Source organism: Mirounga angustirostris, unplaced genomic scaffold (genome assembly GCF_029215605.1).
Source record: "Mirounga angustirostris isolate CCGP_5_RB_7025 unplaced genomic scaffold, mMirAng1.0.hap1 SCAF_15, whole genome shotgun sequence".
In the NCBI taxonomy this organism is placed as follows: Eukaryota; Metazoa; Chordata; class Mammalia; order Carnivora; family Phocidae; genus Mirounga; species Mirounga angustirostris.
Genome location: NW_026991723.1, coordinates 80,280,221 through 80,295,224, shown reverse-complemented (window position 1 = coordinate 80,295,224; position 15,004 = coordinate 80,280,221). Strand labels below are relative to the sequence as shown.

General features: G+C 39.8%; 1 protein-coding gene and 1 pseudogene across 2 annotated transcripts in view; one reads left to right on the top strand and one right to left on the bottom strand.

Moving 5' to 3' along the window:
* PSMD5 (proteasome 26S subunit, non-ATPase 5) overlaps positions 1-15,004 on the top strand; it is a 21,302-nt gene extending 6,298 nt beyond the window's left edge. For both annotated transcript variants that reach the window (XM_045883036.3, XM_045883037.3), the window contains 9 exons: positions 51-195; positions 1,181-1,294; positions 1,731-1,859; positions 5,030-5,139; positions 7,510-7,652; positions 8,767-8,958; positions 11,060-11,169; positions 11,549-11,689; positions 14,193-15,004. In XM_045883036.3, the coding sequence (XP_045738992.1) occupies positions 51-195; positions 1,181-1,294; positions 1,731-1,859; positions 5,030-5,139; positions 7,510-7,652; positions 8,767-8,958; positions 11,060-11,169; positions 11,549-11,689; positions 14,193-14,450 (1,342 nt within the window). In that variant the 3' untranslated portion in view covers positions 14,451-15,004. The remainder of the gene's footprint in view (positions 1-50; positions 196-1,180; positions 1,295-1,730; positions 1,860-5,029; positions 5,140-7,509; positions 7,653-8,766; positions 8,959-11,059; positions 11,170-11,548; positions 11,690-14,192) is intronic.
* On the bottom strand, positions 5,856-6,748 carry LOC123849955 (homeobox protein NANOG-like; annotated as a pseudogene).

Below are 15,004 nucleotides of genomic sequence, written 5' to 3'. Positions count from 1 at the left end.
TACGTATGTGGCAGGACACAAACTAATGAGATCTATGATGTCTCCTTTAGGGAACAGATCACTTTGTGTGTATCCATTCTGGAGAGATTGCTCCAAGCTATGGAGCCAGTTCACGTGGCCCGGAACCTCGGGGCTGACCTTCAGAGGGGACTGACTCACCCCAATGATTCTGTAAAAATTCTCACTCTATCCCAGGTATGAAGTTTTACTAGCACATAATAAGGGAACTGACATTTAGTGACCACCTGCTCTGGACCAGGCTCTGTGTTGGGTGCCAAAGATAGAAAGATGAAGAAAACAGAATCTCTCTCTGTGCCTAGGAAGTATCTAGTCTATTCTAGTGTGCATAGCTAACTATAACCGGGAGGATCCAAGCTAAAGTAAGGAGTTCTAATAAGTATTGTCTGAAATATTCATTCATCAAATACTGACTGAATTCCTTTTACATGCCGGGCATTGTACCATATACTATTAGAGCTACCAAGATAAATAAAGCCTATTTCTTTCTTTCAAGGAGCTCCTTGTCTAGAGAAAGTAATTGCCATATTAGGTCTTATTATAGTGGCATGAAAAAAGTACTATTGTAAAGGTCACTAAACCAAGAAATTGAGACAGTAACTCTTATAACCCTAGTAACCAAAATACTCTGCTATTTGGGTGAAGAGCTGCTGCTGAGGATTATTTTGTTAAGTTGTTAGGACCCAAGCAGTTAGTTACTTAGTAGGCATTCAAGTACTGTTTTTCCTTCTCTCCTCTGGAAGTATTAATTCAACAGAAAAGGAGAAAGTATTGATTGATTCTCTGACTATTTATGTGCTAGACACCATAGTAGGTACTTTTCCTGTTTAGTCTCCTTCAATCATCATAACTATCTACAGTTAAGTATAGTATTCTCATTTAACAGATAAGAAATTAGGTTCAAAGAAAGTTAATTTGCCCAAGGTCAGTGTAGCTAAAAATTGATAGAACTAGAATTTGTATTGTCTTCTCTCACTGAAGTGTCAGTTCTTTACCGTTAATTTTTTTCTTTCTTTTCAATAATGTGACTATACCATGAGTATGTTCAGCTTTAATGAATTTGGGTCATTTGGAATTTTTAATGGCTTGTCTTATAGCTGTAATCAGTAACTCCTAAGATAAATGCACACTAAGGGAGTTTCTGATTGCTTTTTTATTTCAGGTCGGAAGAATTGTTGAAAATTCTGATGCTGTTACTGAGATTCTAAATAATGCTGAATTACTAAAACAGATTGTTTATTGTATTGGTGGAGACAATCTGTCTGTAGCTAAAGCGGTGAGTCACCTAAAACCATCAGCTTAAATACACAGAGTATTCTAAAAAACAAAAGAAGGCCTTCTGGATTGAGAGGTGCAAGTTTAGGATGGATGATTTGTATAGTTGAATTGGTAACCTCATATAGATGGTATCAGATAAATAAATGGTGTCAAATAAATACCAGTAAACCCTTTCTGTTTTCTAGAATACACATATCTAAATTATCCATCATGGAGCTTATATTAGGTTGCTTGATAAGAAACAAAATTTACATCATCTGTTTTCTAGTGGGAATACTGTGTATCTTTTTCAGTTTTAAATAATGATACCTAAAACATAGTGAACGCTCATTGTGCAAGATGCATTCCACATACTAATTTCACATCAATCTCATGAAATAAGTATTAATATTTTGCATTTTTATGATTTAAGAGGTATTTTCTTTCCTTATAAGGCCATTAAGTCCCTGTCAAGAATATCACTAACCCAAGCTGGACTGGAGGCTTTATTTGAAAGCAATCTGCTGGATGATTTGAAAAGGGTAATGAAAACAAATGACATTGTTCGATACAGAGTGTATGAGGTAAGACTAAAAGCACGCTTTTTTTTGTTTGTTTGAGGGAGAGAGTGCAGGAGTGCAAGGGGAAGGGCAGAGGGAGAGGAAGAGAAGATCTTAAGCAGCCTGAGTGCTCAGCATGGAGCCCAACGCAGGGCTTGATCTCATGACCCTGAGATCATGACTTGAGCCAAAATCAAGAGTCGGACACTCAACCAACTGAGCCAGCCAGGTGCCCCTAAAAGCACACTTTCTTTTTTTTTTTAAGATTTTATTTATTTATTTGACAGAGAGAGACACAGCGAGAGAGGGAACCCAAGCAGGGGGAGTGGGAGAAGGAGAAGCAGGCTTCCCACGGAGCAGGGAGCATGATGTGGGGCTCGATCCCAGGACCCTGGGATTATGACCTGAGCCGAAGGCAGACGCTTAACAACTGAGCCACCCAGGCACCCCGCACACTTTCTGATGCCTGCAATTCAGAATGCAGTAGAGCTTACACTGCAAGGCAAGATGGCTTGTTTACCATGTATTCATTGAGTGTGTTAGGCCCTATATTAGATGCTGGGGATGTGGGGGTGAACTCCCAGTCTAGTATGTGGGACAGTCATATAAAAAATATTTACAGTGCACTACATAAAGTACTATAATAAAGGAGATAATGTTAAAACTAGACTTTGAGGGGCACCTGGATGGCTCAGTCGTTAAGCGTCTGCCTTCGGCTCAGGTCACAATCCCAGGGTCCTGGGATCGAGCCCTGCATCGGGCTCCCTGCTCCACGGGAAATCCGCTTCTCCCTCTCCCACTCCCTCTGCTTGTGTTCCCTCTCTCGCTGTGTCTCTCTCTGTCCAATAAATAAAAATAAAATCTTTAAAAAAAAAAAACAACAACTAGACTTTGAAATAGTTACAGTAGTAAGATGAAGAAATGACTCTCATTTGTACCCACTTTGTACTTACCATTGTGCTAAATCTCCACATATATTGTCTTCAGTTTTTATGGTAAACCCTGTACATGATCATCATTAACCTCACTATTGATGGAGTAGCTGACCCAGGCCATACAGTTAATAGGCTGCATATACAAAATGGAATTGTTGACAGTCTAATTCCCTGTTCACAACACTTTCTTACTTTGCATGTCTTAATACCATGCTCTCCTGGTTTCCCTTCTGCCTCTCTAGCTATTTCTTCTCAGTCTCCTGGCTCATTATCCTCTATTGAACTTTTAATTGTTGGAGTTCATAAAGGTGAATTCCCAAACCCTGTTCTCACTGTATATACATTTCTAGGCAATTTTATTCATCTTATGATTTCAGTTCCCATCTATATGGAATGACTCCATACACCTCCAACCCAGACCTCTCTTCTGAGCCCAGACCCTCATGTCCAATGGCTTACTCACTGTTCCCCCTTTAGACCTATGTATTCTAGGCCCCTCACACTCATGCTCAAACCAAACTCCTAAGCTTCCTTACCCAGCCCATGCTCCAGTCAAAAATAGCAACACACTGGCCCTGTATCATAGTCAGCATGGTTGGGTATTAGACCTTGGGCTCATTCTCTGTGAGGCCTTGTTCTCCCTGCCACATATCCATTAGGTCCATATGGTGTCAGTTTTACTTAAACCATGCACTTCTCTTCCTTGATACAACCACCACTACCCTAGTCTAAGCTACCAGTATCTCTCACCTGGGCTATTCTATTTGCATCCAGACTGGTCTCTTCCCATCCATTTTTGATACCACTCGTCTATTTTCGGATGTAGTCAGGATGATCTTTTAAATATTCAAATCTGGTTCTGTCATTCCTCTGCTTAAAATCCTTCAATGTCCTGTATCTCCATAAGCCCTCAGGACAACCTTGTGGAATGAGTAAGTGAATGACTGACTGATAGAATGTATGAATGAATGAATGATTTTTAACCATCTTTTTGCTGATTTAGGCTTTTGTACCCTGATTGATGATTTCTTAAAAAAAAAACACACACACACAAATACAATCAGATACAATGGAGTATTTCTGTGCCAAAGTAATTCTTACGCGTTCAATGAAGTTTTTCTACTTATGGAGACAGATAATGGATTTTTTTAAAAATTCAGTTATATAAAGTGCCTAGTCCTGTGTTTAATTTAAACTGAGACCTAACACATGAAAAAAATGCTCAACATCACTAGCCATCAGGGAAATACAAATCAAAACCACAATGAGATACCACCTTACCAATTAGAATGGCAAAAATTAACAAGACAGGAAACAACAAATGTTGGCGAGGATGTTGAGAAAGGGGAACCATCTTACACTGTTGGTGGGAATGCAAGCTGGTGCAGCCACTCTGGAAAGCAGTATGGAGGTTCCTCAAGATGTTAAAAATAGAGCTTCCCTACAACCCAGCAAATGTACTACTAGGTATTTACCCCAAAGATACAGATGTAGTGAAAAGAAGGGGCACCTGCACCCAATGTTCATAGCAGCAGTGTCCACAATAGCCAAACTGTGGAAGGAGCCGAGATGCCCTTCAACAGATGAATGGATAAAGAAGATGTAGTCCATATATACAATGGAATATTACTCAGCCATCAGAAAGGATAAGTACCCACCATTTGCATCGACATGGATGGAACTGGAGGGGTGCTAAGTGAAGTAAGTCAAGCAGAGAAAGACAATTATATGGTTTCACTCATATGTGGAACATAAACAAATAGCACTGAGGACCATAGGGGAAGGGAGGGAAATCTGAAGGGGGAGAAATCAGAGATGAAGATGAACCATGAGAGACTATGGACCCCGAGAAACAAACTGAGGGTTTCAGAGGGGAGGGGGGTGAGGGGATTGGGGTAACAGGGTGATGGGTACTAAGGAGGGCACGTGTTGTGATGAGCACGGGGTGTTATATGCAACTAATGAATCATTGAACACTACATCAAAAACTAATGATGTACTATACAGCAGCTAACTGAACATAATAAAAAAATTAATTAAAAAAAAGGAGTAGTATTAAAGGCCTTGGGCCAGGGAGCTTTAAAGAGTAGAGTCTTCCTTATGTTAGAAGAGGTTTCATTTCATCTTGTCATTGGAAGAATTGAGAAAGGACAAGAGAACCTGTTTGGTTATACATATCTAAATAACTATTATAAAAATGAGATTTAACAGATTTGGGGCTGTTTTGACCTTTTTGCTTTTTCTGTCTTTTTCTTTCAGTTAATTGTGGAGATTTCTTCTCTGTCACCAGAATCTTTAACCTACTGTACCACCAGTGGATTGGTAACCCAGCTCCTCAGGGAGTTGACTGGGGAGGATGTGCTGGTCAGGTATGTTGGCTGAGAGAGCTCTTAAAACGTCTTTTTTTGGAGGTCCAGGAAACAGCTTTGGGACTTAGTAACCAGGATGCTGAGATCATGACCTGAGCTGAAATCAAGTCAGCTGCTTAACTGACTGAGCCACCTAGTCGCCCTGATACCAAGAATTTTTTTTTTTAAAGTGGATATTTTATTTATTTGTACTTAAACCTATAAACCAATCAGCCAGACTGGTACTATTATCATGATACATTAAAATACAAAACATCTTTCTACAAATACTAGAATAATGAACAAATTAACAGTTCTAGTAAAACATCACAAGGGACAGAGGAAATCAATGAGGCACATTATAGCTTAACCCTTCACCGTTAACAGTTGAGGTTATTAACAAGAAAAGCCTCACAATCTCAGAAAATACAAATTATCCTTCATCACACGTCTTTGTATCTTCACTTCCTATTCTTGAGGTTAGATTCTAGAGCCTAAAGATATCCACGTTAGGATTGTATCTAGTTATCTATAGCCAGAAACACCTTTTATCATGTTGTCCATAGCAGCCAATGCTACTGAAACCTCTTTGACTCCAATCGAACCCCCTCAACGGACACAATAAGAATAATGGGAAACAGAATATCGAGGCAGAGATATATAGGACCCTAAAAGACAAAGCCTAGGAGAAGTAATGCAGCCACCGCCCAAATTGAGATCGAATAATATACTCATCGTCATACATCTTCAGGCTGTATGTTCACAGAGTAATTTGGGAACAAATCCATTATTTTCTGGGTACTAAAATACTTAGCAGATTGTTGTATTACGCTATGGCTTTCCCCAGAAGTTTCTAAGATGGACTCCAAATTGCTGATGGAATTTTGCTGGAACTGGATCTGGGGCTGCAGGGATTCCTCGCCACAGTTCTGGAGCTGATTGTTCCAGGCTTGGGGGCACCAGGTCTGACTGGTCCAGGAGTTGCTCCAAGACTGGCTGTTCCAGATCTGGTTGCTCCAATTCGGGTTATTCCAGGTCTGGTTGCTCCATATTGGAAGGTTTCTGGAAGTGTTCCTCAGGTATCCCTGGTGGTAGGAATAGAAGCCTGGGTATTCTGCGGTTGCTGTGCTGTTCTGAGTCACACTCTTGCTCTCCTTTGGCCAGTGGTTTTTCTGCCACCTCTTACATTCTGGTTCTGGAACCAGGTCTTCACCTGCTTATAGCTAAGGTTCAGAATGTTGAAAAGTTCTTGCATCTGCTGGAGACTGAGGTATTTCTGTCTCTGAAATCGATCATTGAGGACATGGAGTTGGGTCTGAGAGAACACAGTCCTGATCTTCTGTTTCTTGCCCTGGGCCGTATCGTCCTTCTTCACTGTTCTCTCCTCTCCAGAAGTGGGTGGTAGTTTTATCCTGGTACTGGTGGAGGAGTCGGGGCTGTCCTGAACAAGGAGATCCATGGATGAAGGAAGAGGAGAGACCGTCTCCGCATGGGGTGTCTCAGCAGATGACATTTGCAGGGACGCATAATTTTCTCCAGCCCCATAAATCTCAGGCATTGGAGAAGAGTCCCTAGAACTGGGTGCTTTGGGGCCAGGCGGGCATTGGGGCAGAGCTGGATCTGCACTCATGTTGGTGAGTCGAGGGTAGACGGAAAAAAAAAAAAAGAGCGAGATTGTAAGAAAGGCCCAGGCTTATGGATCTAGGTGGAAGAGCTGAGAGGAGTAGGAAGACCTCCAGATGTTAAGAGTCTGAGAAAGACAGGATGAAGTGCGTCACCACTGCAATAGTAAGAGCCAACAAGCCCAATGGAGCCAAAGGTCCCTGATACCAAGAATTTTTATCAATTTTTAAAATATGTGGAAATGACATTATAGTTGTGTGAGGAAATATTCATGTTTTTAGAGATGCATACCGAAGTATGCAGGGGTAAATGGCTAGATGACTAGAATTTGCTTTAAAATAATTCAGCAGAAATGGAGGGAAAAAGATGAAAAGCAAAATCTTGTCAAAAATCTTATGTAAGGCAAAATCATGATGGCTATGCAATCAGGATTATGGGTACATGGCGACATACTACACTGATCTCTTATACTCTTGTATATGTGTGACATTTCAAAATAAAAATTAAAAAAAATTCTTTAGGAAGCAGCCCTATCATAGTGGAAATAGTAATGGGCCTCAAGTCAGAAGGTCAAAATTTAAGTCTAAACTCTACCTTGTAATAACAATGTGATTCTGAACAAATCATTGCAATTTTCTCATCCTTGTGTCCTCATCTGAAAAGTAGAGCCAGGGTTACTGACCTTTTAGATTAAAAGAATTAAGTAAGATAGCCTATGAAAGCAGTTTATAAACTATGTTAACCACATGCAAAATCTTGGCATTTCAGAGCCACCTGTATAGAAATGGTGACGTCACTGGCATATACTCATCATGGACGACAGTACCTTGCTCAAGAAGGAGTAATTGATCAGATTTCTAATATAATTGTTGGGGCAGAGTCAGACCCTTTCTCTAGCTTCTATTTGCCAGGTAAGAAATACTGATTTCTGTGAAAATGATGGTATATGTTTTTTCTGAGTTCTTTCTGACGGGAGAGGCCAGGGATTCTTTTCTTTTCTTTTCTTTTCTTTTTTTAAAGATTTTATTTATTTATTTGACAGAGAGAGAGAGAGACACAGAGAGGGAACACAAGCAGGGGGGGTGAGAGAGGGAGAAGCAGGCTTCCCACGGAGCAGGGAGCCCGATGCGGGGCTTGATCCCAGGACGCTGGGATCATGACCTGAGCCGAAGGCAGACGCTTAACAACTGAGCCACCTAGGCGCCCCGGGGATTATTTTCTTTAGAGCAGATTCCCTTTAGATGATAGCCACAGCCCTTAATGAGATGGACTGTATTGCCGTGGGAGCCATGCCTTATTGATTCTGATTTTCTGGAAATACCATTGCTATTTAGAGCATGAGGATAGTTTCCTTCAAACCTTAGTCAAAAGCAACATAAATAAAAATACTACTAATGACATTTACAGTATATTTCACAGATTCAACAAATCTTTCTTGGAATCTTTATCTAATATAGGATCTACTCCAGCCATGCTGTTCTAGGACATGGCTAATTAGTTTTTCTTGAGCACTTGCAGAAATTGGAAATGTATTCCTTCCTTAGGGAGCCTAGCTTACTTCATCGATGAACATCTCTGTTTAAAAATTTCTTGGGGCACCTGGCTGGCTCAGTCTGTATTGAACACACGACTCTTGATCTCGGGATCATGAGTTCAAGCCCCACATTAGGCATAGAGCTTACTTTAAAAAAAAAAAAATTTCTTCCTTACAGTCGCTCCAAACTTGCTTTCCTATAATTTGTATCCAATTTGTATCTTGTTCTTTACTCTTCCTCTTGCATATGACAATGCTTCAGTATTTGAATCCAGCTCCATTGATACCCTGGGGTTTCTCTTCTCAGGACCACACATCACAGGTTCTTCGGTATCTCCTTATGGGCTGTCTGATTGCCAGGAACTGAGTACAGTACTATAACCAATCTCCCCTTCCTGGCCGGTAGTTTATTACCGTCCCTATGAAAACAGGGCCCACAATTTATGTGGCCTTCCTCCTCTATTAACGTATGTTTTTGTAAATATCTTTAGGATTTGTGAAGTTTTTTGGAAACCTGGCTATCATGGATAGTCCTCAACAAATCTGTGAGCGTTATCCTGTCTTTATGGAAAAAGTCTTTGAAATGACAGAAAGTCAGGACCTCACCATGATTGGTGTAGCAGTGGACACAATTGGAATCCTGGGATCCAATGTTGAAGGAAAACAAGTTTTACAAAAAACAGGTTGGTATGACTTATTTTGGCTTTCTTTAGGGATATCTTCATTTTTGACAAGGATTCAATATATAAGCTCATTTGTTGGTGCATTAACTACACTGTAGAAACTACTCTTACAGACGGCTGTCTTTTTACTGTGACCTTGGATTCATCCCTAGAAAGTCTCATAATTATTACTGAATTTTTGTTTATTTATGTTTTTACTTGGCTAGACCAAGCACTGTGTCCCCTCTACACCTTCCTTGATGGTATTCATGGTCCAGAGACCGTGGACCAGAGTCAGAAAGACCTGGGTTCACGTCCCAGTTCCAACACTGACTTAGCTTTTTGAACTTTATATCCTTACTTCATTACCCTAGGCCGTTTTCCTCGTATATTCATAAAAAGGATAAACAACTGTTTCTTGGGATTGTGAATATTTAATGAAAACAGACATTTGTTTTATATTTATAATGTCCAGGAAGAAAAAGAAACAAAAATTTGTTACAAATTTATGTTAAGAATGATACTTTTACAGCACATCCATGAGTATCTTAAAGCATTCTGAATTCTATACAAAAAATAATATGGGCACTATTAAAACCTTTATGAAGTATATCTTGAATTGAAAATTAGTATGCTATTGTGTATCACAACTGGTATCCTGGTTATATATACTTTTCTAAGTGCTTTTACCTATGACATGTAATCCTTTTATGGTCCTGCAAAGAACATAGTATGGCATTCTCATTTTATAGATAAGGTAGCTGAAACTCAGAGAAGTTAAGAGAATTTTTAAGATCACACAGACAGTGGGGCAGCTCATACTCAAATCCAGGTCCTTTGATTCCAAATCCTCTGCAGTTTGTCTTATATATATGCTGTATTACATATAAATGTGTGTTTTAGGCCTGTCACTTGGTCTCCAACTACATGTTTCATTTTTGTGTTGGTTTAGATTGGTAGAGGTCATAGTATATAAAAGCATACTTTTAAAAAAATCTCATTGTTCACTTCATACCCATTAGAATGGCTATTATGACAAAAAAAGACAACAAAAACAAAATAACAAATGTTGACAAGGATGTAGAGAAATTGAGAGCCTGGTACATATTTGGTGGGAATGTAAAATGGTACAGCTGCTGTGGAAAACATTATGGTGGTTGGTTCCTCAAAAAATTATACATAGAGGGGCGACTGGGTGGCTCAGTTGGTTGAGTGACTGACCCTTGATTTCAGCTTGGATCATGATCTCAAGATCCTAAGATTGAGCCCCACATCAGGCTCCACACTCAGCATGGAGTCAGCTTGAGATTCTTTTGCCCTCCCCACCCGCCCCCCGCTCTTCCCCCCGGTTTGTATGCGCTCTCTTTCTAAAATAAATAAATAAATAAAATCTTTTTTAAAAAATTATGCATAGAATTACCATATGATCCAGCAAATACACTTCTAGATATATACCCGAGGGAATTGAAAGAAGGGACTCAGAAGGTATTTGTACACCTGTATTCATAACAGCATTATTCATAATAGCCAAGAAGGTAGAAACAATCCAAAATGTTCATTGATGGATGAATGGATAAACAAAATGTGGTGTATACAATACAATGAAATATCCAATCTTAAAAAGGAATGAGGGGCGCCTGGGTGGCTCAGTTGGTTAAGTGTCCAGCTCCTGATCTCAGCTCAGGTCTTGATCTCAGGGTCATGAGTTCAAGTTCCACATTGGGCTCCACACTGGGCATGGTCCAGTCAGAACAAAAAAAGGAATGAAATTCTTATACATGCTATAACATGTAGGGACTTTGAAGACATTATGCTAAGTGCAATAAGCCAGACTCAAAGGGACAAGTATTATATGATTCCACTTATATGAGGTACTTAGTCAAATACATAGAGACAGAAAGTAAAATACTGGTTATCAGGGGATGAGGGTGGGGGAAATGGGGAGTTACTGTTTAATGAATACAGAGCTTTGGTTTGAGATGATGAAGACGTTCTGGAGATGGGTAGTGATGATGGTTGCACAACAACATGAATGTACTAAGCTCTATACTTAAAAATGGTTAAAATGTTAAATTTTATATTAATTTTACCACAATAAAAAATACTTTGTTATCCTTCAAAGGAACTCGCTTTGAACGCTTGCTCATGAAAATAGGATATCAAGCAAAGAATGCCTCGACAGAGCTCAAAATTAGGTGTTTAGATGCTATTTCATCTATTTTTTATATACCGGTAAGTAAATTGGGAAATTAATGAAGGACCGTGGGATATGTTTGGGAGAATAAATCTGTATAAGTCAACATAATACTGGTTAACTTAATATAAATGTTACTCAACTTTTAGTAAAAGAAGATAACCCTCACTATTTAACTAGTGACATCTTTTAAGTTAAAGTGGAGTCATCCAGGTAAGAACTGGAGAGAGAGGACCCTAGAGCTTCCCTAATCCACCCCATCAGGAAAACAAAAAACAACTGGGGAAGTCTGAGCTGGGTTTGGGAAAGTGTGCTCCAGACTTAGCAGAGATCATGTAGCAAACTAAGGACAGCCTGCCATCAGACCCAGGCTTCCTGACTTCCAAAGGCTTGAGATTTTTCCTTTCTGTCCTGTAGCCTGAGCAGCAGACTGATGACCTCCTGCGGATGACAGAATCCTGGTTTTCTTCTTTATCTCGGGATCCTCTGGAGCTCTTCCGTGGTATCAGTAATCAACCCTTCCCTGAACTGCACTGCGCTGCCTTAAAAGTGTTCACGGTAGGAATCTTCTTCGTTTTCTCAGGTCCTTCTGGGATGAAGCTAGTTCAGCCTGTGGCTACTCTGCCATGCCCTGGGAAATACCAGTGCGTAGCCCTGTGCTATTAGTGTATACTAATGAGGGAGACAGATGTGTCAACAGATTGTTTCAGTTAAAGGCATTAGGTATTGTGGCAGAGGTTTGGACAGGATTCTGTGGGATCACAGAATTAATTCCAGATTCCTTATCTGCCATCAAGCAAATCCTCTATTGACCCAGCCCGAGACTTCTTCCTGAGCCTTATTTCCTGCCATTCCCCTTCTGGCACTCAGTGCTCTAGTAATACCAAACTGCTTGCTTCACATCTCTGGACCTTTATGTGCCCTCTACATTCAACACTGTTCTCTAACTTTGCTTGTTAACCTCTTACTCATTCTTAAAGGACTAGCTCAGGCATGTCTTCAGCAAGCTTTGCCCAAACCCACAAGGTTGAGTTAAGCTGTGTCAGCTCTCGTAAAAGCTGCTTATTCGTTATTTTAAAATTTGGAAAACATTGTGAAGTAGAAATTTTTGAAATCACTTAAAGTCAGACCTGTTTTGTGTATTTCCTTTTAGTGTTAGTGTTAGTATTTATGTACCTTTTTTTTGGTGAAAAATTTTTTTTTAAGATTTTATTTATTTGAGAGCGAGAGAGTGCACAAGCAGGGGGAGGGGCAGAGGGAGAAGGAGAAGCAGACTTCCCCCTGAGCGAGGAGTCCGATGCGGGGCTCGATCCCAGGACCCTGAGATCATGACCTGAGCCAAAGGCAGACACTTAACCAACTGAACCACCCAGGCGCCCTTTAGTGAAAATTTCAGACATCAGTAATACTTTCCAATCTCTGCCAAACCGCCCCCCACCCCGCCTTCCTCCCTCTCTGGATGTAATCACTGTCATGAATTCGGGGTTTATAAGCCTATGCATGATTTTATACTTTTACTACATATGTGTGTATCTTTAAACAAATTACAGTATTTTGCCTATACTTAAACTTTGTGAATGGTATCATGCTGTTCATATCATTCTTTTCTCTTCAACATTATGTTTCTAAGGTTTGTGTATGTTAAAAGTGGCAATTAGAAAGTCTTTATTTCAGGGGTGCCTGGGTGGCTCAGTCAGTTAAGCATCTGACTCTTGATTTTAGCTCAGGTCATGATCTTAGGGTCCTGAGTTTGAGCCCCGATTGAGCTCTGCAGTCAGTGTGGAGTCTGCCTGAGATTCTCTCTCTCCCTTTGCCCCACCCCCACTTGCACTCTCTAAATAAATAAATAAATAAATAAAATCTTTTTTTAAAAAGGGGTCATTATTTCATTGTATAGCCACAGTTGAATCACTTTCCTATCAATGAAGATTTCAGTAGTTCTCTATTACAAATGGTACTACAATGAACATTCTCAAAAATCTTATCTTTTGCACACATATGAGAGTTTCTTCAGGGTAGTCTTTTCTTCTTTAGTTTTTATTTTTCCACTGTTGTGATTATGCCATGTATATAATTTGGATCTACTTTTTTAATATCATAGATTTGCCTATTCTTTATAAACATTCTTCTTTTTTTTTTTTTAAAGATTTTATTTATTTATTTGAGAGAGAGAGAATGAGAGAGAGAGAGAGCGCACATGAGAGGGGGAAGGGTCAGAGGGAGAAGCAGACTCCTTGCTGAGCAGGGAGCCTGATGTGGGACTTGATCCCGGGACTCCAGGATCATGACCTGAGCCGGAGGCAGTTGCTTAACCAACTGAGCCACGCAGGCGCCCCTATAAACATTATTCTTTATGTTTATTTAATTTTTTCTTCCTATATACCATAATTTACTTACCTATCCCCCCCACTATTAGACATTTATATTATGACTTCCACACTATGATAAACATCTTTGTAAACAAAGCTTTTTAATATTCAGATTCTTTTTTTTTAGATTTTATTTATTTATTTGCAAGAGAGAGGGAAAGAGAGAACAAGTAGGGGGAGTAGTAGAGGGAGAGGGACAAGCAGACTCCACTTTGAGCACAGAGACCAGCACTGGGCTTGATCTCATGACCCTGAGATCATGACCTGAGCCAAAATCAAGAGTCAGATGCTTAACTGACTGAGCCATCCAGGCACCCCTAGGTTATTTTCTTAAGTTAGATTTTCAGGAGGGAATTTATTTAGGCAAAAGTATCATTTTTTTAAAGATTTATTTTTATTTATTTTAGAGACAGTGTGAGTGGGGGAGGGGCAGAGGGAGAGAGAGAATCTCAAGCAGACTCCCTGCTGAGTGTGTAGCCTGACATGGCGCTCAATCCCAGGACCCTGAGATCATGACCTGAGCTGAAATCAAGAGTCAGATGCTTAACTGACTAAGCTACCCAGGTGGCCCAAAAAGTAACGTTTTTAAGGTTCATGTTGTCCAGTTTTTTCCTAAGGATTGTGCTATCCGAGTAACACATTTAACTTCTGAAGGCTCAGAGGAGTTTTAATCTTTCTGCTTTCCATTTCAGGCCATTGCAAATCAACCCTGGGCTCAGAAACTTATGTTTAATAGTCCAGGGTTTGTGGAATATGTGATGGACCGGTCTGTGGAGCGTGACAAAGCTTCAAAGGATGCTAAATATGAACTGGTGAAAGCACTTGCCAATTCCAAGACAATTGCAGAAATCTTTGGGAACCCAAATTATTTGAGGCTCAGAACTTACCTGAGTGAAGGTCCATACTATGTGAAACCTATCTCCACAACAGCCGTGGAAGGAGCTGAATGATTTCTTCTAGAGTTGAGACCACTTTTGACCAAAACTTCTCCTAAGGCATTTGACTTCACCTGTATTTTACAAAAGAGAGGCTTCCCTTCCCCCAGAATTATCATGGAGTGTCTAATGTAATTATATCACTACATCTGTGGTGTTTCTACATGGAAACACAGTGTGGAACCAGGAAAGCAGGCAAACTTGGTCTTAATTGCACCGATGTTTTTCAGATTCCTTTGACTGCCTTAATCTTTCCAAGAAGATGGTGTTTTTGTTCCCCCAGAAATTTTCATGGACTTACTCACTGTCTTATTTAAAATTCTGCTTCAAATAGATTGGAAACAAATTGTTTCTGAATTCTCTTTACCACCTTTTTTTTCCTTTTAGGTCCTTTTTGCCTTTCTGATTCCACTTTCAAAGTCTTGGGTATAAATATTCTTTGAAGAACAATATGGAATCTTGAAATTATGTTCTCCATACTAAGAATAAGTACTTTTAATAAGGTGTCTTTGGGTTTTTTGTTACCATTATATTCCTTTGGAAAATGGACAATAAATCTTTTAAAAATG